The sequence below is a fragment of the Coturnix japonica genome, chromosome 1, assembly GCF_054131305.1.
Source record: "Coturnix japonica strain WE chromosome 1, WE-NBRP24, whole genome shotgun sequence".
Taxonomy (NCBI): Eukaryota; Metazoa; Chordata; class Aves; order Galliformes; family Phasianidae; genus Coturnix; species Coturnix japonica.
In genome coordinates this window covers 104,980,099-105,004,436 of record NC_140663.1, presented here as the reverse complement: position 1 = coordinate 105,004,436, position 24,338 = coordinate 104,980,099, and the positions used below count along the sequence as shown (strand labels likewise).

At 33.7% G+C, this 24,338-nt stretch overlaps 1 protein-coding gene across 44 annotated transcripts in view; it reads right to left on the bottom strand.

The window, feature by feature from the left end:
• DMD (dystrophin) overlaps nucleotides 1-24,338 on the bottom strand; it is a 1,121,556-nt gene that overhangs the window by 687,597 nt on the left and 409,621 nt on the right. For 33 of the 44 annotated variants that reach the window (XM_085549432.1, XM_085549489.1, XM_085549499.1 and 30 more), the window contains exons 8-9: nucleotides 12,453-12,631; nucleotides 11,401-11,523 (exon numbers count right to left, since the gene is read on the bottom strand). In XM_085549432.1, coding sequence (XP_085405558.1) covers nucleotides 11,401-11,523; nucleotides 12,453-12,631 — 302 coding nt within the window. The remainder of the gene's footprint in view (nucleotides 1-11,400; nucleotides 11,524-12,452; nucleotides 12,632-24,338) is intronic. The other 11 variants (XM_085549559.1, XM_085549552.1, XM_015884270.3 and 8 more) reach the window with 1 other exon arrangement.

Genomic DNA, 24,338 nt, shown 5'->3' with positions numbered 1-24,338 from the left:
AGATTGTTTTCTTCAATACACCTACACCTGAAAAAAACATTTCAGAACATGTTTTGTTACAAGGTCTTTGACTAGTTTTTCACAAGACCTAACTAACCACGCATTTTTTATTCTTTTAAATACATTAGAAAACATTTCAGCCTGTATTCAGTTCAGTGTTCTAATTATATCAAGATTTTTATTCTATGAAATGTTTCCCTGCTTGAAGTATTACTGATGACAAGATGCTCAGTATTTTCTTCAAACGAAGGCACTTCTCCTTCAAGCAATTAAGGAATTATGGCTCTAGACAGTAATATGACTTGATATGGATGCGTTAAATCAACTGGCTGTGATTGAAATGAATTGCATTCACCATACACCTATAAGAAAATAAAGATTTCTTGATATTAAAATGCCACCATTTATCATTGCTTCCCTATTCCAATACAAGAAAAACACAAACCCTAATGGAATGTATATTTCAGGTGCTGTTACTTTGTACAGAAGAATGTCAAGTCATCTGTTTCTAAATAACATGTAAATGTACTCCTCATGTAAAGGAAGGTAAAAAATTCACAGTAGAATGAATTTTCAGTATTGGTTAATGAATCTATACAGAATTATCTGGTAGGAAGTAGCAGCAGGGTTCTAAAAGTATATGACAGATCTAGAAATCTGGGTCTGTACTTAGAACTCAATAGTGTTACCAACTAGTTGAATAACTTTTGGTAATGTTATCCATTGATGGTTATTGTTCCACATTAATATATGAATTGTGATTGTTACGTGATAAAGAATCAAAGATGGAAGAGAAAATATAATCGTGCTGATTTATTTATAAAAGATTAAATACAAAATGTAATAAGATCTTCAGTCACTTTAACATAGACTATTCTGACACAGACCTTTTAAATAATCTGTGTTCTTAATTAAAATGTATTTTTAAAACTTTCATAAGTAGAAAGGTCATTAAGATTTATTACAGGAAACTAGGATAAAGACATGTTAATTCTATCTTAGCCATAATAAATACAAGTGAACAATCCAGTAAAGCACTAAATAGTTTCATATCATATGGGATTTTACAAACAAATGCATACTTTATTCCTTTTCTCCTTGTTGACAGAGAAAGGTGAAACACACACACACACACACGTTTATCCTTATAAGTAAATAAATATAAATAAATAAATTAAATAGCTTATGTATATATAAGCTATATATACATACATACATACACACACACACACATATATATAAAAGCTATATAAAAGCTATTTTATTTAAATGTAAATGGAGATTTCATGATTAAGACTACACATACAAAGGCCGAGAGTAGAAAGTTATTTTTTACTTTCTATATATATATAAAATCAGGGTTCTATTCATTCTCATATGCACCTTATTGTGAATTCCAAAGCTCCATAGTTCAAATAGCCGTGGAATTAAAATTCCATGCTTATTCCTCCATCATTCTGGAGGGTATATTAGTTTTCTTTCTACTAACCTGTTTAGCTGTTGCCATTTCTACTTTGTTTTATATCCTCTCTCCTACTACTTAAGTGGTATTATATAACATCTATCAGTGTTACTTAAAATCTTTGTGGTGACATGGAGAATGGAACTGAGTGCAATCTCAGCAATCTGCTGATGGCAACAAGCTGTGTGGAGAAGGTGTATTGGAGGGAAGAGATTCCATCCAGAAAGATCTTTGGCAGAAAGATATGGCCTCTATGTGCCATATACAGTTCAACAAGGCCAAGTGCAAGTTCATGTACCTTGGTCAGGTCAACCCCAAACATGAAGATAAGAGAAAGAATTGAGAGCAGCTCTGCTCAGAACTTGGGGTTTCTGGTGTATGAAAAGTTTGATGGTAGCCAAGAGTGTGCACCTGCAGCCCAGAAAGTCAACTGGTTCTTGGGCTGCACAAAAAGAAATAGGACCAGCAGGTCAGGCAAAGTTCTTCTAAGCCTCTACTCTGGTGGCATCACTTATAATACTGATTCCAGGTGTGAGGCCCCCAGCATAAGGACAGGGACCTGTTAGAGCGAGTCCAGAAGAGAGATGTTCAGAGGGCTGGAGCACATCCCCTATGAAGAGCAACTTTGAGACTTAGGATGGTTCAGTCTGGAGAAGAAAAAGCTCCAGAAAGAAATTCTAAGAGGCCTCCCAGGACATAAAGGAGGCCTACAGAAAAGATGAGGAGTGAATCTTTATCAGGGAGTGTAGCAACAGGACAAGGAGTAACAACAGTTTTGAATGAAAAGACGATAGACTTAGATTAGAAATCAGAAATAAATTCTTCCCTCTGGGAATGGTAAAGCACTGGAACAGGCTGCCAAGAGAACCTGAGAATACACTGCCCTTGAAGGTTGGAGGGGGCACTGGGCAGGTTTGAATAGTGGAGATTAGATGAAGGAAAATGAAAGGTATATATAAAATTTATGATATACAAATCATGTAAATGTTTTTTAAACAGGTGAGGATACTTTGGGTAATTTTGATTAATTAAACAAGACTGTTAATTATTAACTCTTCTTCCTTTCACACACCCCCACTCCCTCTCCATAAAGTAGATCATTTCTCAGTAAATCTCAGAAAAAAATACTTGTCCCATAATCACTGCTGGTCTAAAAAGAAAGCACCACTATTGATGTATAGGGAAGTTGCAGAAGGTTAGATCAAATGATTTAGCTCACAAATCTTAACTCAGATTCATTCAATTCAAGAAAAGGTAACAAGATCACATTTCCTATCTTCAGAAGATGAATGAACTGTAAATTATTGCTGGATGACAGCATGAAAGTTACATTAAAAGAAAGAAGTAAATGGTTTTAAAATAGATGTGTGTGTGTGCATCCATCTATAGATATCTGAAAATGCACTGATTATCATGTCAGTATACTTCTGTACATCACAGTATACTCCTTAAGCTCAAAATTCAAGTCACTGAATGTATGGTCATAGAGGAAAATGAAGAGCTAGAAATCACAAAATATAAAGTCTGGAAGATGAAATAATATGCAAACACAATTTTATCATGCTTTCTTTGCAAAACTGCAACCACATGAATCTTAATTGACCAGTAATTTGCACTGCATTTAGCTCTATTTTCTATAAGTTTTAACTAGCAAAAGCAATAACTAAAGGAGCAAATTTGCAAAATTTAAGCCAGTCATTACCTCAAATATTTTTCAACATATTTTATTCACATAGAAATTATTTCTGCTATTATTTTGGGCTACTGAGCCATGATAATTCTCTTCAGGATCTTCATTAAAGATCATTTAGTCTTCAGAATAAGAATATTTAACACAAAATATCTTTTTATATATTCACACAGTATAGTACTAAAAAGCTTCAATAGCAAGAGCAATTAACAAAAAAATGATACATCTATTAGATGACTCCTTTGAGAAACGTTTGGGACAAGAGCCAATTAGTGGACATACTAATTAGTTTCTCTGAAGTTGAGAGTAGAGGTTCAGAGATTTTAGATAGAGTATTAAAAATTGTGTTATCACAGTTGGGAGAATGTATTTTAAAAGTTGGTTTTGCAAAGTCAGCTAAAATCTCAAACAGTCAAATTGCTCTGAACAGGCTGAATACTCTGTTCATGGCTCTTATGTGCTTTACTCTCATTAGGCTTAAACTCTTCCTAAATGCATTTTTGCTTATATTAAACTTAAAGAGGTTTTCCATCTTCAACAGAAATCATGTCAAAGAATATATTTTCAATTTAAAAGTACAAGCTAACAAAAAAGCTATTCCATAAGTGGCTTAAGTAATTTAATATTTCTTACAAATTCTGTAGTATGATTGCCTTACTTGTCTCAACATGTTATGAATAACAAATGTAAAACTAAAAATGAGATAAAATGATAGCTGTTCACCTCACAAGATTTTTCCTCCTCTGAATGCGCAGCCTCACATTTTTAAGTTCAATAATCATATCAAAATTATTACTCATAATTTTAATAGATAATAAAACCAGGAACATTCAAGTAATATTTCTAAAAACAAAAATTGCACAACAATAGTGGTAAACATTTACAAAGACAAGCATTTGGATGGAAGAATAGGATAAAAATCCACAGAGTACAGCTAACTACTAAGATACCATAGAATTAGACATTTGATTGAGTTGTACGGGAACCTGAAAGGTAACTTAGACCAGCTCTCCTGCAATGGACAGGGACACCTACAGCTACACCTACATCAGGGTGCTCAGAACTCCATCCAGCCTGACAGATCTTCAACTATCCATCTGTGGCTAAAGAAATTCTGGAGCCACAGATGAGTGGAGAGTAAGGGAAAACATGCTAATATTTCAAAACATGTAATCAGTCATACTTATTTTCTTGTTTCTATGTATGCACTGATGGACATTTCTGAGATACAATGCTGGAGAAAAAAGGAAAAGAAAAGAAAAAAAAAAAGAAAAAAAGGAAAGGAGAGAAGGGAAGGGAAGGGAAGGGAAGGGAAGGGAAGGGAAGGGAAGGGAAGGGAAGGGAAGGGAAGGGAAGGGAAGGGAAGGGAAGGGAAGGGAAGGGAAGGGAAGGGAAGGGAAGGGAAGGGAAGGGAAGGGAAGGGAAGGGAAGGGAAGGGAAGGGAAGGGAAGGGAAGGGAAGGGAAGCGAAGGGAAGCGAAGGGAAGCGAAGAGAAGCGAAGAGAAGCGAAGCGAAGAGAAGCGAAGCGAAGAGAAGCGAAGCGAAGAGAAGCGAAGCGAAGAGAAGCGAAGCGAAGAGAAGCGAAGCGAAGAGAAGCGAAGCGAAGAGAAGCGAAGCGAAGAGAAGCGAAGCGAAGAGAAGCGAAGCGAAGAGAAGCGAAGCGAAGAGAAGCGAAGCGAAGAGAAGCGAAGAGAAGAGAAGCGAAGAGAAGCGAAGAGAAGCGAAGAGAAGCGAAGAGAAGCGAAGAGAAGAGAAGAGAAGAGAAGAGAAGAGAAGAGAAGAGAAGAGAGGAGAAGAGAAGAGAGGAGAAGAGAAGAGAGGAGAAGAGAAGAGAGGAGAGGAGAAGAGAAGAGAGGAGAAGAGAAGAGAGGAGAAGAGAAGAGAGGAGAAGAGAAGAGAAGAGAAGAGAAGAGAAGAGAAGAGAAGAGAAGAGAAGAGAAGAGAAGAGAAGAGAAGAGAAGAGAAGAGAAGAGAAGAGAAGAGAAGAGAAGAGAAGAGAAGAGAAGAGAAGAGAAGAGAAGAGAAGAGAAGAGAAGAGAAGAGAAGAGAAGAGAAGAGAAGAGAAGAGAAGAGAAGAGAAGAGAAGAGAAGAGAAAAGCCTTTGTTCTGAATACTCAAAGCTATTTTGTTGCCACATAGACCTAGTATAGAGGCTGCTAAATTTAACTGGAGGTTTATGGAAGCAGAAACGTAAGTTAGTTTCATGCTATACTTTGATTTTTGCAAGAGACCTTGCAACAATGATGAATTAAACATGTTTAGATTACTATCAGTTATTTTTTCTTAAGCTATTTATTAACAGACTTCACCTCCCGCACCTCCCAATTATATTGTCACATTCATTTTCCTCTCAGAGTAGAGAGAGAGTGGGAAAGGAGTATTCTTTTATAACTGAAACAATTCTGTCAGATATTTCAGTCAGTTACTGTAATAAAATGTTGCAGAATAAATTTACATTTTAAAACTAATATTTCAGTATAGCAGAAGAACCTTAATTAGTAGTCAAGTAATCTATATTTTATAGGTCCAGTTTTTTTTTTGTTGTTGTTGTTTTGTTTTTTCTTTACGCTATACATACTTGCACATGCATTTTCATGCCAACATGATCTGATTAAGTTTTGACCTATGAAAAAAAAATACATCTCATAACGGCTATTTAGGTGATAAAATGTTTCCCCTGTGTGTGCACGTATGTATAAACAATTATATATATATATATATATATGCACACACACACACACAATTATATATGTGTGTGTGCGTGTCATTATCTATCTATCTATAAACAATTATATATGTGTGTGTCATTATATATATATATATATATATATAAACAAATTAGTAAGTATAATTAATGTGTGTCCTATTTTTTTTCCTATAAAATAATAATAATAATAAAAATAAAAATCCAGAATTCTTTTACTTACTCGCTGGGAGATACAACCTACATTCCATTGCTATGACGAAACAGAGGGATTCCAAAACAGCTATGTATGAATTAGTTATAGACCATTATTCTCACACACAATTGTGTTTGCCATTCATATAAAATTATACTTCAGTTAACTTGCTTAAATATTTTATATGTGTTTATTAAGTAAAAAGGTTACTCTAGTGCAACTGTTACTGGTGACATGAATTGAATTTACCTTCAGACTCTGTTAAGAGGTAATTCACTGAAGTTAAATCACTTCTCAGATATAACTACTAATACTGTGGACATTAAAGTATATTTCACAAACAGTGAGTTAAAGGTTCTAATTCACAGTGAAATTTAGCCTATGTAAATGCTAAACAGACTCTACTAATCTAAAAAATTGACAGTAAAAAAAAAAACCATCTGTTTCACAGCCATACTTTCCCTTACATTTGCTCATTCTTCCTCAGCAGTTCCTTTCAACCATCAATTCAACCTTCCATGTACCAAAAAAGAATAACTTTATGGGTACTTTATGGGTGAAATTTTGACAATCTACTCCCCTTATCATACTAAAATTAATCATATTTAATAAAATGTTATAACAGATTATAAACTACAGGTATGTAAATCACATATACATTGAGGTTGCTGTTGTATATGTTTACAGAACACGAGCAAAGCCAGAATTTAGGCTCAACACGGAAGAATTAGAATTGGGAAACTGAATTCAAAAGCCATGAATGCTGAAGAGAATGTCTTCTAGTCTGAATTTAATAGGGACAGGGAAAGACTAGGAAAAAAGCAAAATATGGGATATTATAACAGGGAAACCACTTGATAATGGAGCCATTGAGAAACAGTTGATCTAATTTTTAAGATCTCATTTCTAATGTTCACAATTTTTTCCACACGTAATTCAGGTGGAAAAAAAAAATATTCAATATTTAATCATATAGATTATCACACTCTGATATCTTTGGCAGTAAATAATATGTTGTATAATCATTCTATCTTTATTCTACTGTGAAATGCAAACTCAGCAAGTTACTCGGAGTAAACTAATACTAAGTACTAGAAATGAAGTTCCCATAATGGTACTTATATCACAATTCAGACTCAATTAAGTTGTTCATTTCTGATAGCTTCTTTTTTGTGCAAGTGACTTTATTAAATGCTGGTGAAAAATACATATATTTGGAAAAATAGGGTGTTCTGTTTAAAAGAAATCATTATAGCTATTGTTTTATATTGGATTGGATATATTAGATACACTGTTATCCATAACTTCACATTCAAGATACTTGGTAGTACAGAATTGGCTTAAAGTAACATCTTTTGAGCGCTGTGTATCCTTCCTATCCTGTGGTATGCCTTCAAATGCAAGCAATTAAAAACAAACAATCAAAAAGGACTTCTATTTGATATAAGAGAAATAAAAATGCCTAATATGGCAACATTATTTTGGTGAAGATTTTATTTTAGATGTGAATGCTTCCACTCACACTTTCTCATTTTTGCAATGGATTTTAACTATAGATTGATTCACATGTAATGAATCATTCACACTTATTAGATCAAAGCCAAATATACAATGGATACATTTACACTACAGCATTTTTAACTTTCTGAATAATACACTATCCTTATAAGTCAGCAAGGCACAGGCTAACTCACATGGCACACACCACAGTGCAGAGGTAGAAAATTGAGAGTCTAAAACACTATAAAATCTCATGGCAAAGGTTGCCAAATGTATTGTGATGAAGTAAACTCAGCTTCAGTTTCTAATGCAGTTTTAGAAACCTTCCAAGTTCTCTCTGTACTAATGAATGGATGGAGAAAGTGAAGTACAGTACCTCTGCAAAATACATCAAACAAAACAGAGAACATATGGAAAAATAACCTATTATACTTCTGTAAAACAGGAGTAATTACAGAATGGTTAGAGATTTCCCCCAACTGAATGCTACACTGAGGCCTGAGGTGAAGCCTCTGACTCCTAAGTTTCAAAGGAAATCATTAAGTACTAGGTGATACTGTCCACACTGGCCCAACTGCATCCCAAATTATTTTAATTCAAATCTAGTGATGTTTATCTCCCTAAGAGCTAAAATGATCCTACACATTAACACTGTACTTCAAATATCAGAGAAAGAAGAAATATTTACTTTTGTCAGGAGAATAAAAGTCTACAAGATATCAAAATTATAATGGGTTTGATCTTGCTTAATCTAAGGAATCCAAGGCAGGAAGAATTAACTTATCCTTATTAACATTGGCTCCAATCTTGACATATATATATATATATATATATATATATATATATATATATATATATATATATATATATATATCCCAATTAATACTTACATTTTCTATATTTTTTTAAATATAATAAAATATTTTTCTATGTAATTCACTGTTTTATTTTTCCCCCCTCTGTACTTGAACTCGTTTAAGACAGTATCATATACATGCTATGGAGTTCAGGCAGAGGAGAGCAAGTAAGAAAGCCATGAGATGAGTTTTGCCTGGGATCAATATTTGAAACTGTGCTGACAAAATATTTTCTGAAAAAATAGACAGGAAAAATATTGTTCTTCTTGGTCTGGCATTCAATGAAATTAAGTGATGTCGCAAATAAACATATAGAAGCTGAAGGGGGATTTTAAATTGATATTTTGAAGGATGGAGGCTCTTTTTCTTGTCATTAGCAGAAAAACTAGCCATGTTTTGTAACAGCTTTTTAAAAGCCTTAACTTCAACTAAATGTGGCCAAACAGCCCACAAAATAAAGCAACAATGAGTGAACTGGTTGGCAGAAAATATTTTCTTTGAATCTGAGAAGCATCTGCCACAGTTAAGCAAAATTAGACTTGTCTGGCCAAACTTTATGTAACTAAAATAGTAGGCCTTGCAAAGAAGTATGTTTCTAAGTGACAAATTATGAACTGGTAGAATGGATTTTAATGCAACCTCATGCATGTTACGAACCTTCACAACATACTAGTATTAGTAGGAAGTGCGAAGAATCAAAATAAGTGGGAAGAGGAGCAATAAGGGGAACAGAAAGCAAACTGGAACATGACACAGAAGTGATAGGGGTCATAAGACAAAAGACATTGACAGATGATGGTGTAACAGGATGCATGGTATTATGGCCCATGCTGGGTATTATGCTTTCAGAAATTTAAAACACCAAAACCACAATATTCTAGCATGATTGATTTCAAAGGTTTGATGCTGCTACTTGCAGTGATAAATGAAGTAGAGAAACTTCCTCAAAGAATGTAAGAAAGGATTCTATTCCGTTCTAGGCTACTAAGAAACATAGACATTGAAGGGGTGCTCTACCTAAGTTATGACATTTCGTATGTACGCTAAAAGTTGATTCTACTTTATACTGAAGAAATAATGAGCTTCTACATAAATTTTCCTGCCCTACAGAAATAAATTTGACTGGAAAATGGATAGGCAGTTGCAAAATCAATAAGGGTACCCCAAAATCATAATTTAGCTGAATCATAATGGAGATGGCAGAGAATTGGAAGCAAAATGAGAACTTAAAAGGAAATATTTGACTTAGTTAAATAGATTAGATTGAGGTATATAAGCTTCAGATACCAAGAACAAAAAATTATCAACCACAATTTCACCATGATAATAAACTTCCTATATGTTAGATGACTGCTGTTCTTCAATCTACACATAGCTAGAGAGCTAGAGGCAAAAAAAGAAGTCATTACCACTGATAAAGAATTCTATAAATTGAAATGGCGTATTAATTGGTACTACTTATATTACAAGTTTATTTTTATGACAATGATACGGTCAGGTGTTTTTCTACCTAGGATTTTAAAGTAAATTCCTTTCAGTTGTTCTTGTTCACCCTCCAGCATAATATGGCCCAATTGGGCATAGGTCTTCAGATTCTGTCAAATATGCAGAATTTAAATGCTATAATAATAGCTACTACAGAAATATAACAGACAAAGCTTCCAAACTCAGGAAAAAGGAAATATGAAAACTGTGATGAAAGGTGAGGACTAAATGATAAAGCATATTTTTAATAGATCTTGGTATTTTTTGAAGCACTGACTTCAGTTACATGAGCTTGTACTTTACGTTTGAGGAGTCAAAATTTTGAAGAAAAATAAGTTACAACAAAAGTGGCTCAAGGAAAAAAAAAAACCGAAACTATCATGACTTCTCTTTCTTCTGAATTACCAGTTTAGTACCTAAACAGAAGAAATCAATCATCAGTTTTAAACATCTTGTTTAAATAAATGCGGTTTTCAATCACCATTGCAACACATTTGATGTTAGTGCAACATAACAGGGCTCATGCAGATGTGTGCAGTTTTATTTTCCTGGAATACTTAAAGGAAGTTATCCAGTAAAATATCTGTCACTTGAAGAGTAGATTCAGAAACACTGTAAAATTAAAATGTAAATTTGAAATATATTTTTAGAGGTTAGACAGCATACTCAAAATGCAGTGTCAGATAAATGCTTTTTTATTTTTTTATTTTTTTTCCCAATAATGAAAGTAAAGCACAATATTTGGCTCTCCCATTTGTCAAAAGTTACAGAAATCTAAATACTGAAATATTATTATGAGGACTGGTTGAAACAAATAAGATTGAACTACTGAAGCTAAGTAAGAATAAAATAAGTAAATAAGAACGTAAATAAGAACAATAACAAATATCCAAGAATCCCTACCTGAAATGTTGATATGGTGCCATTTTTTATTAAAATGATTGATTTTATAATACAATTTGTATAAAAATATTAAATTTATTGTTTTTTTGTTTTTTGTTTTTGTTTGTGTCTTTTTTCCAACTTTGGTAATCTTTTGAAAAATATAAATTTCTTTAAAAAAATATGAGTTGGAAAATAACAGAAAATCAGTGGTTCTTGTTTTGTTTTTTTTTTTTTTTATTCAATCCTAGATACAAGTTTAATAACAATGAGATGCCAAATACGTGTGTTTAGTTTGTTCTTTTAGTGTTCTTTAAAGTCAACATACGTACTATTTACAAAAGTGACTAAAGGAAGAAGATTAGAATTCTAAAACAGCATCAGTGTTTGAATTTTCTTCATCCTTAGCAGTCAGCATAACATTTCTGGCCAGCCATGCTGAAGTTTAGAACAAAAAGTAAATACTAGACAGATGCTAAAAAACAAACAACAGTAAAACCAATTGGGAAAAGTGGCTCATCAAGATCAGATATAAGCACATTGCACAAGCTTTCACTCCAGCCTCAAGCTCAACAGAACAAATTTGAAAAAAAAAATAAAAAAAAAATAGCAATATTGACAGACCTGTGGAGGAACCTGCCTCCTTTTTTGGTCAGGGGGTATGACATATGCAGTTTGTGCATATGCATAAGTTTTGAACCGTGGTTTAGGAGAAGGTGAAGGTCTCTGGGGTATATTGACTGTGATCTATGAAGAAGAAATCAGAGGTGGAAATAACAGCTATATGGATATGAACATATTTTAGAAGTAAAACAATGATTTTAAAAGTAAATGAAGAAAGGGCATCAGCAGTTCTATCTGTCAAGGGTAGCATTAATATTTTGCTGCCAAAATTGGTAAAGCATTAAATTTGCCATCTCTCCTCAAAAGGTACAAAGTTTCAGGACTCAGTGCAAGCAGAATACCAATACAAATTGAAAATTTCTTATAAGTAAATGGGAAAAGCTAACAAAGAAACAAACAAACAAAACAACAAAAAAAAAAAACAAACAACCCAAACATTTGATCTTCTGGCAGACCCTGAATAAACAAATCTAATACTCATCTGCTTGTACTGAGCGTCCCATAAAAGGAGAGATTATATTCACAACAAGTACACCGGGCCTAAAATCCACTAATCAATTTCAACTGATGATTTCAGTCACAAATGTAACTGGAAAAGGTAGAATAATTAACTCCAGGGATTACTTGAGCTTTCTGAGCAGCCAACTGTGAGCTGAGAACAGACTTAAAAAGCAAGTCAGTATAAAAGAAAGGCTTAAAAAAAATGTAATTAAAAATGTGTCATGAATGTGGAAAAATGGCAGCAGCTGAAAAAGGCAAAATAGGCTCTAATACATCTGTGTTTAGAATGTAAAACTTTCTCCAGGTTTTATGTTATTTCTTCTAGCACACTTTGACAGACAAAATATCCAGTGCTGTAAAAGGAAACTGCAAAGCACTTAGTTCTTCAGAAGTTACTTTAAACAGCCAGGTGCAGAGTGAAAAACAGTACAGAAGTACATTGGAAAGGGACTTTTTGCCTTCCATTGGCAACTAACAACAAATTTTTGGGGCAGATAAAAGGAAATTACTTTAGAGAAGCAAGATGAATGCAGAAAAGAATGACAACTCACCTCTTGTGAAAAATGCTGTTGGTGTACTTGTATGTGCTCTTCCCTAGTGACCCTTGAGTGTCGTGGCAGCATTTCCACCTCCCTGATAGCCTCCATAGTGACTTGCTGTGGCAGAACTTGGAAAAGGGAAGTCACATACATTAAGATGGACTTCTTATCTGGACAGGCAGTTGCAACGTCTGGAAGGCAAATTAACATGCATCATTTCAGTTTCTAAATTAGACAGCGTGCATGAGAAAATAGCTAATCAACTTCATAAAAAGTTTATAGCCTAATGAGTGATCTATTGTCCATGTGAGTTCTCTAGAGACCAATTAGAACCTCAAAATCAATTCCAAAACTGTGGACCAAACTTGCATACCAATATGAAAAAGCCAAAGTTTAAAATGGTAATTTTGTTTTCTCATTCAACACGAACTTTCGTCCTATATTCCTTTAATGAAAATGCACATAGTATGCAATTTGACAGCATGATCCTCATTAAGCACAATTAGACATAGGAAAAGCTACATTTTCTTGCACTATATAAACACTACTGGAAAAAAAAAATAAAATAGACAATCACATTTTCAAAGTCATGCTCTGTACATTTCCTCAATATTATTTAATCATTGGAAGCAACAGTTATATGGGGAGGAAAGAACCCTGTTAATGAGTTCACTCAAAACAATTCCAACCTCTAACATAGGTATATAACATTTATATTTCTAAGAAACATGGAATTCAGACATTTTAATAATGTATTTAATCATGAGTATATATTTATATATACATATATATAAATAATTAGAAGAGTTTCATCTTGAGTCAACATTTGCTGTGACATAACCCCAGTACATTAAACCCAGCAGCTACATGGTATACAGCTTCTTGCTTAATACCTGGCCTTAAACCAAATTGGATGTGGAAGGAAAATAATCAGAAGGACAAAAGTTAGAAGGCTTGTGACTTGAAAAAGATAGTTTAATAAGCAAGATAAAAAGGCTGAAGAAAAAAGAAGCACAACCAAAGGAAAAAGCAAGTGATGAACAACACAATTGCACTAACAATACCCAGACAGTCCTTGAGCAACTGTAGCCTCACTGACCAACTCATCCCAGCTTTACTGCTGAGCATGACATCATATGATATGGAATATCCCTTTAACTTGTATGGGTCAGCTGTGCTGACTGTGTTCCTCACCAGCTTCTTGTGCAGTCACAGCCTACTCCCTAGCAGACCTTGATTCTGTGCAGCCACTGCTCAGAAACAACTAAGATGTCTTTGTGCTATGAGCACAACTCTATTATAAATTCAAAACATAGCACCATATGCACTACTATGAAAAGTATTAACTTTATCACAACCAAAACAGAACAACACCACTAGCCATTTCTATAAGAAGGTAAGTTATGTTAGCTGCTGTTATTTTGCACTAAAGTTCAGCTCCCACCCTTCTTCTAGAAAATAAAAATGTAAAAAATACTAAATTTCATTTCCAGCCTAAGTCCATACATGTTTCACCTGAGAGCTAGGAGAAACCAGAAGCTCTGAATTTATACTGTCCAGGTTGCACAGAGATGTTGTGGATTCTCATCCATGGAGATCTTCAAAAGTTGCTGGGACTTGGGCCTGGGCAATCTACTCAGGGCATACCTCCAGATACCTCTCCCAACCATTATCATTATGTGATTGTGTTAAATCATTATGTGATTGTGTTAAATTAACACTGGCTTAACTAAGATTTCTGTAAAGGAAAAAATAACACAGTTGTTAATATACTCTGGCAGACTCAGTAATGCTAGAAGGTGGAATCTAATTCTTCCTTTTGAGAAAACAGAATGCTTCCCATAAATTCAGAAACTGAGACAAAATATGTGGCTCAACAGATATGTCCTATCAATGTTTTTAGTTTGGATTTTTGTCTTATTTCCACACCCTTGCTTTATAAGAGTTAAACATTTAATTCTACAAAAACAGCTTGAAGAAAATTGTCACAATTCCCTCCCCACCCCCTTCCATATGCACATGTATTATCACAGTACACACAATTTGCTCATTTAAAAAAATGCACATGGCTTATCCATCTCAAACCAAACTACAGCCCTCTGCCTTCACATGCTTTACTAGAAATATTCTGTTATCACCATCATCTTGTCTTCTCATTAATATTTTAAACAAACAACATTTACGTCTCCTAGGTGTCTACTCTTAACTGATGTTTACATGAATATCCGTGTCTTTATAAATATATGGATGTATTCTGAAAGAGAACAAGCATTTTTGCCAGCTGTGATTTTTTCATTTGTTGTTAATTATTTTCCTTTTTAAATTGTTTTGGTAACCAAATAGTTTAATATAAAAAAAAAAAAAAAAAAAAAAAAAACAAAAAAAAAAAACAAAAAAAACTTAAACTTTAAATACATTGCATGTATCTACATATCTATGTATCAATACCTCACAAAATAAATAAATCTAATATCTTATAAACAATAATGTATGTACCAAAAACTGTTCACCCGGTTTACCTGACAAATAAAAGGCAACTGTCAGGCTCCACTGGTAAATAGAAAAAAAAAAAAAAATGTAATCACAACAAACAGATAAATAACCATTGGTACAAATTATGGAATTTCAATCTCAGCAAATATTTCTTTGGAGGCTCTTAAAGTATCAGAGTTACAAAGATTTCTGTTATCCTGCATTATGCCTTTGCCTTCATGTTTTACTGCCTGATTCCTATTTTAATATATTCTTTTTACCACCTGTTAGACTGACTCATATTTGAAGTCCTAACAGACAGACAGAGAATAAATTTAAGTTTCTGCACTTCCTTGCAAGGAAGTTCACCAGTTCAGAGGAAATATGCCTTTTCTCTTTTCTTGAGGCAAAATCTGTCAGGCTGACCTATACTGTCTGAAAATTTTCTTTAACAAATCATCTCTAAAATGAATTAACCCAAATATGTTAAACTATGCCAATATTGAGATACTAGTTTATAGAGAAAAACTAAAAACCATTAAATAAAAGAATCATTCATGATTATTATTATTTTCAACAACAAGTCATGTTTTCCAAATCCAATTCAGAAACATCACTTCCTTTATATTTCCATTCATTTTCTTGACAGCAATCATCCACAACAGGAATTAAAAGAACTTAGAGTAACAGAGGCAAGTTAGGCTACAAGTCAAGAGATTTTAAAATAGGAAATTTTATAACCTTAACACAAATTATAATATTAATATCTTCATTTAACAAGAATCTTAAATACTTTGGAGAGCTCTGAGAAGGATTCCAGTTCCTTAACAACAGCGTAATACAACAGTATAGGAAAAATATCCAGCATGGATTTCCAGTAGCTACTGGGAGGAATATTCTATTGTTGAAAATTTCATGCTTGCAGATTAATATTATTGAAAACAGTGAGCTTTTCTTTAGTTTATTGTCTTTGCTGCAGAAGGTGCTTACTTCCTCAGATACAGAACAGGGCCCTGACTTCACATGCTTTCCTTGAAGAAGAATTCTCTCTGACTAGAGATGCTTGAAGACCAGTGTCTCAAGGGGAGGTATTTAGTAAGCCTCCCTCTCACTTTCCTTCCATCCACCAAATACTTGGCTAGACAGTCCATTTGAAAAAGTCAAGAGAAATACAACAACACTTTCTGCTTCCGAAACACAGGCTGAAAAACTTGTCTGGTACTAGGGAGGCTCCAGAATAGCTACATCTCCACTATGAATTTTCATTAGTAAAAGGTTCTGCTCATCTGGAGTCACAGCTGCCTGGCAAACAAGTCTCAAAGGAACAGGAGGAATCAGGTTTCACCTCAGAGAATTAGAACTGTGAAATAAACAGCAATCCACCTCTGATTAAGGGTTGCTGCTTTTAAAAGGGTATTACAAGTTTTACTCAATGCAATTTGCCCAATAAATTTCAATCCAGTTTGATTTTTATAAGCAAATTTTCTCCACTTTTCAGCAATCATAATTACAAGTCTAAATAACTTAATTTTACTTAGTTGGCTGTTAAGGATCGGTGACTGCAATAAATCTGAAACGTTCTGAAACTAGTCACTCTCTGGAGGATGTAGTGCCAAAGAACTAAATACATACACAGCAAAAAAGTCAAACTCTTCAAAATGGATCCACAAGTCAGTTCATGAGTGGTTTGCCCTTGTCACCTTATGTTCTGTCCATAAGCAATTCCTTTTCAAAATTTACAGATCAAGAGGAAAGAATCCCTTTTAAGACATAAGTGAAATTGAAGATGATATAAAACACCTAAATAAGCTCCTGCAATGCACATATACTGTACACAGCTACCGACAGGAACAAAATCCACCATTTTTAATGCAGTGTTTTATTATGTAAATACAGCCACACAGATTGCAAACAACAAAAAATCATCCAAATACTGCTTACAGTTTTAAGACACATTTACTTATAAGTGACATACCCATTCCCATCCCTTAGTATTTTGCTTTCTCAAAGCTATAACCAGATAACTCTGATGTTATTTGTGCAGATTCAACTCCCTCTTTGCATGAGACTGGTAACAAAGTAACTTTATAAGGCAAAAGCTTAAATATCCACTGCATTGTCAGAGATTTTGCATTGCTGTATATAAATTGTCGATACAATTCCTTTACCATTTGAGAGACAAATTCCGAAACACATTTAAATTTATGCAGCGCTGAGTAGCAAAATAAAACAAGTCATACACATACAAGAAATCTTTTGTTCTCAAAACAGATATGTAGGATTTTCAGGTAATCATAACATGTGGAATACAGAAAATAATAAATTTTAAACCCTACACATTGATTATTACTATTGGCTGCTATATGTCATAGTTTGAAAAAAAAAGGAACTGATAATGGAAGGTAAAAAATGCATGTACAGAAATGAAGTGAGAGTGGAACTAAATTTGAAATTCCCTGATTAAAATACCATCAACTTTTCAGTAAACATTTCCTTAAGTAAGTAGACATTCAAACCTTATGGTTCAAATGTACAGAATATCTTCAAGATACAGTCACGTTTTGTAGGTTCTACTGAATGTACTCGCAAAAGCTGCATCAAGAAAATCTTTTCAAAAGATTAATATATTTGTGCTTACCTTTCAAAATTATAAAGACAGGACAGGATTTGAGGGAATAAAAGGTTACAGAATTCAAATGTATCTGGTATTAAACAACTCAGAAACAGAGAATACCGCATATCTGCCTGAATGTCTGTTCTGACTTGCTGTGTATGTGTAAATGAATCTTGAACTCATAAGCAAGAACTGTAATGTCAAGTTTATTCAGCCAAGACCTCTGGTTTTGAAATCTGCAAAATCACACTTAGACTAAGTGGTAAAGTTGATCCATCAGTTTCCTTACACTCTTAAACACATATTCTGTAAGATTCTAACTTTTGTTGCTCTTTCTAGCATAAATGGTAAACATTTATAACAGTAAAACACAAATATAGAAAAAAAAAAAAAAGAACTGCAATATAGGGGAAAAAAAATAAATTGTAATGCAACAAAATATTATCTTGATTAAGTAGGCACAAATTAGTTAATATTGTAACATACATGTAATATATATATTTTTTTTTATTAGAGAGAAAATAGTAGGATTTTAATAGCAGTGAGCATAACATTCATCAGTTTGCTAGGAAATAAAATGCACTGAATGCATTCTATTAACTTGAATTGCTGAAAGCTGCAGTTCACATATTCAAAACCTTTTATTGCTGAGGTTGATATAAGGTGAGGTAAGGGAAGGAGGGAGAAAAAGAACTAAAACACACACTATAAACTACTACCTAGTGAAGAGTGATGAAAATAAGGGAAGACAAAACAAATTACCCAGAATAATAACTGAACTCGGGAATATTGTACAAAATAATTAAGAAAAGTAGATATAATTATTATGATATGAATATTTGATAAATGAAAAAAAGACCCAGGCCAGAGTTTCAAAATATCATACATCTGTCATTTTGCAAAGTTAACCGTTTATAAAAGTAAAGTTATTTCCTTAGGCATTTCTGTCTTACCAATCCTTGTCACAGGACGTCACTCAGTGTGACAACTACAGCAATAATAATAAAAGACTTAAAATACTTCTGCCATAGAATTTCATAAAACTATCTGCAGTTGTTCTACAAAAGCTACACAGTAGTAATTCCACCTGATTCCAGATTATCAGTTAATGATACACTGGGAAGATTTTGCTTAACTGCACTGGCTGTAGACGCACATACAAAGTAAAAAAAAATAAAAATGTTGTCATTGTACAATGACTATCCTACAAAATTTAGGTGCAAACACCACACCTTTTTAATTGCTAAAAACTTACAAGAACTAAGTCAGTATAATCACTGATTATGTTCGCCCCTAGAGCACCAAGGACAACTGATTCTGTATGAAATTTGAGAAAAGCAAATAGAAAAATAAACAACAAAAAAATACCAAACACAGACTTATTTGGATGTAAATTAACAATAAGCTGTTCCTACTTTTGTGCTGATTTAAAAAAAAAAAAAAAAAAAAAAAAAAAAGCAACAGAAGGTCTGAGAACTCCTGAAACAGAAGCAGAAAAAGCACTAAGTTGAGGTCAACCTCAGTTGTAAACTGGTTAAATATATCACACTCCATAAAAAAATAAAATAACATTAAATAAAATAAAATTTTAAATGTATTGCAAACAATACTACATCAAATTAAAAAAAACAGTTTTTCATTAACATGGACCAGAGCGTTGTTCACAGATGTAATCCACATTTGTTATGGTTAACAGATCATACTTTCACAGGGTAAAAAAAGGAAAATAAACAGATAATCTTTCAATATCTTTCCAAGACATTAGAGAACATAATTAACTATAAATTCTTGTTACACATTACATATTTGACTTAAATTCTTGCCAAGAGTTAATCACTAGAGATTGATTTGACATGCACCACTTTTAAATTCAAAGAGTAAGTTTCTTGCTAACTCATACTGGATATGTTACTCAAGCACCTAAAGGAAGGCCAGTCCTTAGTTAATATTGGCTCTTACATGCAAAACGTGTACACAAGCTAAGTGAAGTCTTTAAAAACACTAACTGTAACTGACAAAAAAGTCACCTTAAAAAGTGTGTTTTGTAAAAACACAAGTAACTCAATTTCATATATAATCCCAGCTATTCCTACATAAAAGTGCAAAAAATAAAATAAAATAATAATTTTAAAGATTTCTTGTAAAAGAGGAAGGATTTTTAATTTGAATTAGAATATTATATGAAGAATACAGTAAATACATAATTGTGAAATAATACAATGCATATACAATACATGCCATACCTATCATTTTTTAAATTGAGAGTTTTGATCAATTATTTCCTGCCTGCCTCCAGCAAATTATTCAAACATAATTGTTTAATAATTACAGAAGCAAACAAACAAAGACACCTTAAATGTAATTATCTAAGGGGAGAATATTGGACAAACAAAAAACCACAAGCTCACAATGTTGTTTTGAGATATTATAATAAGTTTTCATCTGGAAACATTGGCTGATGTTTTGCAAAGGTAAACTTCTATTAGCATTTCTGATGCATTGTGTGGAAGAATATATTTTGCTATTTTTTTTTTTTTTCCATTTTTAATTTTTTAAATTACAAGCAGATCTTAAATTAAAGCCGTGCTGAGTCTATTAGGCCACATACTGGGATGCCGTTCTGCTCAGGGCACAGTAAGCTCCTATCCTCCCTTCACTTCACAATCAAGTTATTAAATACATTCAGAAAAGATACTAGTGAATATAACCCCAAGCAATAGCTTAGTGTCTGTGGCATAGTAATCAGTTTTGAGATAGCAAATTGTTTTGAGATAACCTGTTCTACATTTATTATAATCCCTTTTTCATTACTTACTTCATTGTTCTTCTTAGTAAAAAAGATTAAGTTAGCATACCTTTGCTTTTCTGTCCAGTACAGTGTTTTCCGTAGAGTATCTGACTATCTGTTTCCTATCTTTAACATTATATAAATAGAACAAGAAAAAAAATTACTTTTTCAAACAGTCTCTGGCATAGTAGCTACTAAACAGAACATCTGTGCCTAGGTGGGGTGCAGAGCAGTGAAGAAGTTGCCCATGGGAGAAAATTGCTTCAACAAAACCTGTAAAGGTCCCAAATAGAGTTCTCCTTGAGTATATGCCAATGAACCATATGTGAAGTGCCAATGTCATTTCAGGATGCAAATAAATACTGGAGTAACTATATGAATGAAAATGAGAATTTGTTTTGAGAAAGCCAACATAAATGCAATTTTATATTTTGCTGGTGCTGGGGAAGTAGAGAAACAGCCAAAGGTAAAGCAAGGTATTTTGAAAGCCGTTAATATATTTTCAACTCATAAAATCAACATCTTAGTAGCCCTGTTAAAACAAGGGAGTATAAGACTCAGCCTTATGAACTAAATATAATTGTACATGACAGTGACGAGTCTGGGGCAGCATGAAAGACCCTAACGAGAATTTAAAATCACAGAATCATAGAACCCTTTGAGTTGGAAGGGACTCTTAAAGGCTATCTAGTCCAACTCCCCCACAAAGTACAGAGACACAGCTACATCAGGATCTAGAACCTGGTCCAGCATGACCTGGAATGTCTCCAGGGATGTGACATCCACCACTTCTCTGGGCAACCTGTGTCAGTGCCTCATCACTCTTACTGTAAAAAACTTCTTCCTTACATCCAATCGAAATCTCCCCTCTTTAGTTTGATGTCGTTTTCCTTTGTCCTTCCACAGAAAACCCTGTTAAAGAGTCTGTCACCTTCTGTCCGATTGTTGCCTTTCAGATACTGAAATATCACTCTAGGTCTCCCCAGAGCCTTCTTTTCTCCAGGCTGAACTGCCCCAGCTCTCAGCCTGTCCTTATGGGGGAAGTGTTCCATCTCTTGGTGGCCCTCCTCTGGATGATCTCCAACAGGTTCATGTCTCTCCTGTACTGAGGACTCTATATCAGGATGCAACACTCTGGGTCACATCTCACCAACAGAACATAGAGAAGGGTCACCTCCATTGACCTCCTGATCATGCTTCTTTAGATGCAGCCCAGGATACAGTTTGGGCTATAAGAGCAAGAAATCCTACAGCTGAGTTGAGCCAATCTGTGTTTGAGGACATCATAACTTGAACAACTACTCTGCAAGCTGTAATATTTGTATGTACTGCAATAGTGATCTGATGTGACTTGGATTCCAAATGGTATATTATGCATGTGCCAAATAAACATTAAAATACACATAGCAAGTTTCAATATGAATGTATTATATTGATGTAATACATGAAAAATAGTTATTAGAACTTTGGATCCTAAACAGTTGATTTATTAGAGTCTGTTTGCTATTATCTAGCAGCGTTGTAATGCTTTACTGCACGCTTGAACAGAAACAATTCTACCTAATATTATTAATAACAGTTCCTTCACTAACAAGCTCAAGTATCCCTGGATAACAGGAAAAGCACATCCTGAAGGAAAGACCTGTAAGAGATTACTGAAATCATCTTTACAGTATTAGCCAATATAATATGCACATTTTCATCTTCACTGTTATGAGGTTTTCTCACATTTTTCTTAATTCCCAAGTAAATGTTTTCTCCATGATCTTCACTCCCCAGAATAGGTTGAAATACATGAAATACAAGTACATGCACTATAGTAGTTTAGGAAAATAATTATTGCTTGTAAGACAGATTTTAATGGTAGGTTATTGCAATAATTTGGACTTAAAAACAAAAGGCCTAGAAATGGTGATTTACTTTCCACAAATAAATTTAGAGAGTCTGAGGATTAAAAAATAAATAAATAAATAAATAAATAAATAAATTCCAATATGGAAAGGAGAAAACTATATTATTTGATTAGCAGGGTGTTTTCTTGTTTGTTTTTTCAAATATCTATCTCAAAAGAAAAACCTGACTCCTTTTCAAGAAACAGAATACTGACCTTATTGCACAAGGCATTAATACGAATCTGGAATTCTATGTACAGTTATGAACTGATTAAATGTACACAACTGTACAGTTATGAACAGATTAAATGTTCAAAACCACTAAACAAGTAGTGAAACAGAAGAGCTTATAGTCTTAAAGTGGGAAACAACAGAGAAGTATGAACACAACTGTTCTTTATTACTATTAATGTGGAGAAAAAATAGAGTAAAAGCAACATCAAACTCAAGGACAATGGTGGCAAACTAAATCCCCCAAATCTTTCAATTACATGTAGACTCTACCTTCCAGTCAGACCACTCAGGCAAGTGAAAATTACACTTATTTTAAGCGCTGCAGCTGTGGCACTGCAAACAATACATTTTGATCAAGTTTCTAGCCCCTGGAATGTAACTGTATTCTTGTAATCACATTTGACTCCTGGATATTACTCTGTTAATAAGATATTAAGTCTCATGAACACTATCATTTTGGATTCAAAGAGATGCAATTGTAGTGTACAAAGGTCCTTGCTCTCTGCGAAAGTATTTATCCCTTCCACTGAAAATTCAGTGCTAACAAGGTTATTTAATGAAAAAAAGTTGTAAGAAAGGTACTAAACCGGCAAATAATGTAAAGATAAAATATCCTATACCTAGAAAGCAACAGGAAAATAAAGCAAGAAAAATCAAAGGAAAACGTTTTGAAAAACATAAGTTTTCCAGTTTCTGTGTTTTCCTAGCAAACAATGAATAGGCAGAATTGGCAGAGTATCATTCTTGATGAACATTGAAAGAACATACATTTATCAAGTTTGTATTCGACAAGCCTTTACTCAAATGCTACAGCTTTCTAAAGTTACTTCTAAAGAAAACATGGAAGAAATAGATCAGAAACTCTGGGTAGTCTTTTAAGATGGATTATCATAAATGTTTTGTATTGACTGTACTTTAAAAAAAAAAAAAAAAAAAAAAAAAAAAAGTTTGTATGTCACAGACAGCAAAAATTTCTCATAATGTCCTGGAATAAACAAATTACCCAACAGTGATTTATTTTATAACAGTGTTTATATTTATAACAGTGATAAATTACTGATTTATGGTAGAGTTTAATTTTTTCTTTTTCCCCCCTCAACTATTATTATTTGTTTCTTATTTTAATACTACGTCAGACATCACACCAGGTGTTTAGGAGGGAAAAAAAAAAATAAATAAATAACAGCAGAGGAACATTATAAATAAATTGGTTTAACGAGTATCAGAAATCCACTGAAGAACTGGAAATTTTCTGTTGCTCTGTGGTGTGCAATTAGAGTACTCAAATAAGGTAGCTACAGGGGAAAACCCAAACCTTCCAAAAAGGAAAACAAACACATCAGAGGCTCACAATGAGGTGTCTCACCTCTAGGTTACTCCTTTGAACAAAACTCAAAGAAAAGAATGGAAAAAATCACTACCATCAGAACTTCTTGTGACTGGTGGCCACTATGCCATGAGTCAATAACATCATTTCAGTTCCTACTTGACTAGTACATAAAAAGTTCTAATCCATTACTCTTAGGTAACCTGACATTTTGCATAAATAACAAATCCAAGGATAACCTTCTACTGCAGCTGCAGAAAACAAGATGCTTCTGTATTTGCTGGTTTTCCTCTTTCCTTCCTCATGCTTTCTCCAATCAAATTTCTGAATGGGTACAACTTCCCTCCCCCATGTTCTCAGTCCATCTTTCCTGAAAGCTGATATTCTTACATCGCAGCACAATTGTGAGAGCAACCTCATGCTTCTGCAGTCCCAATGAGGACACAGCTCTGTAGGAGCTGGACTTCTATGGACTTCCAAGACCATGGACTTCCAAGTCTTCTCACTTACTTCCCATATCAATGTCACGCACGTACTGGTTTTCATATGCGGAGGAGCTGAAATAACCCTC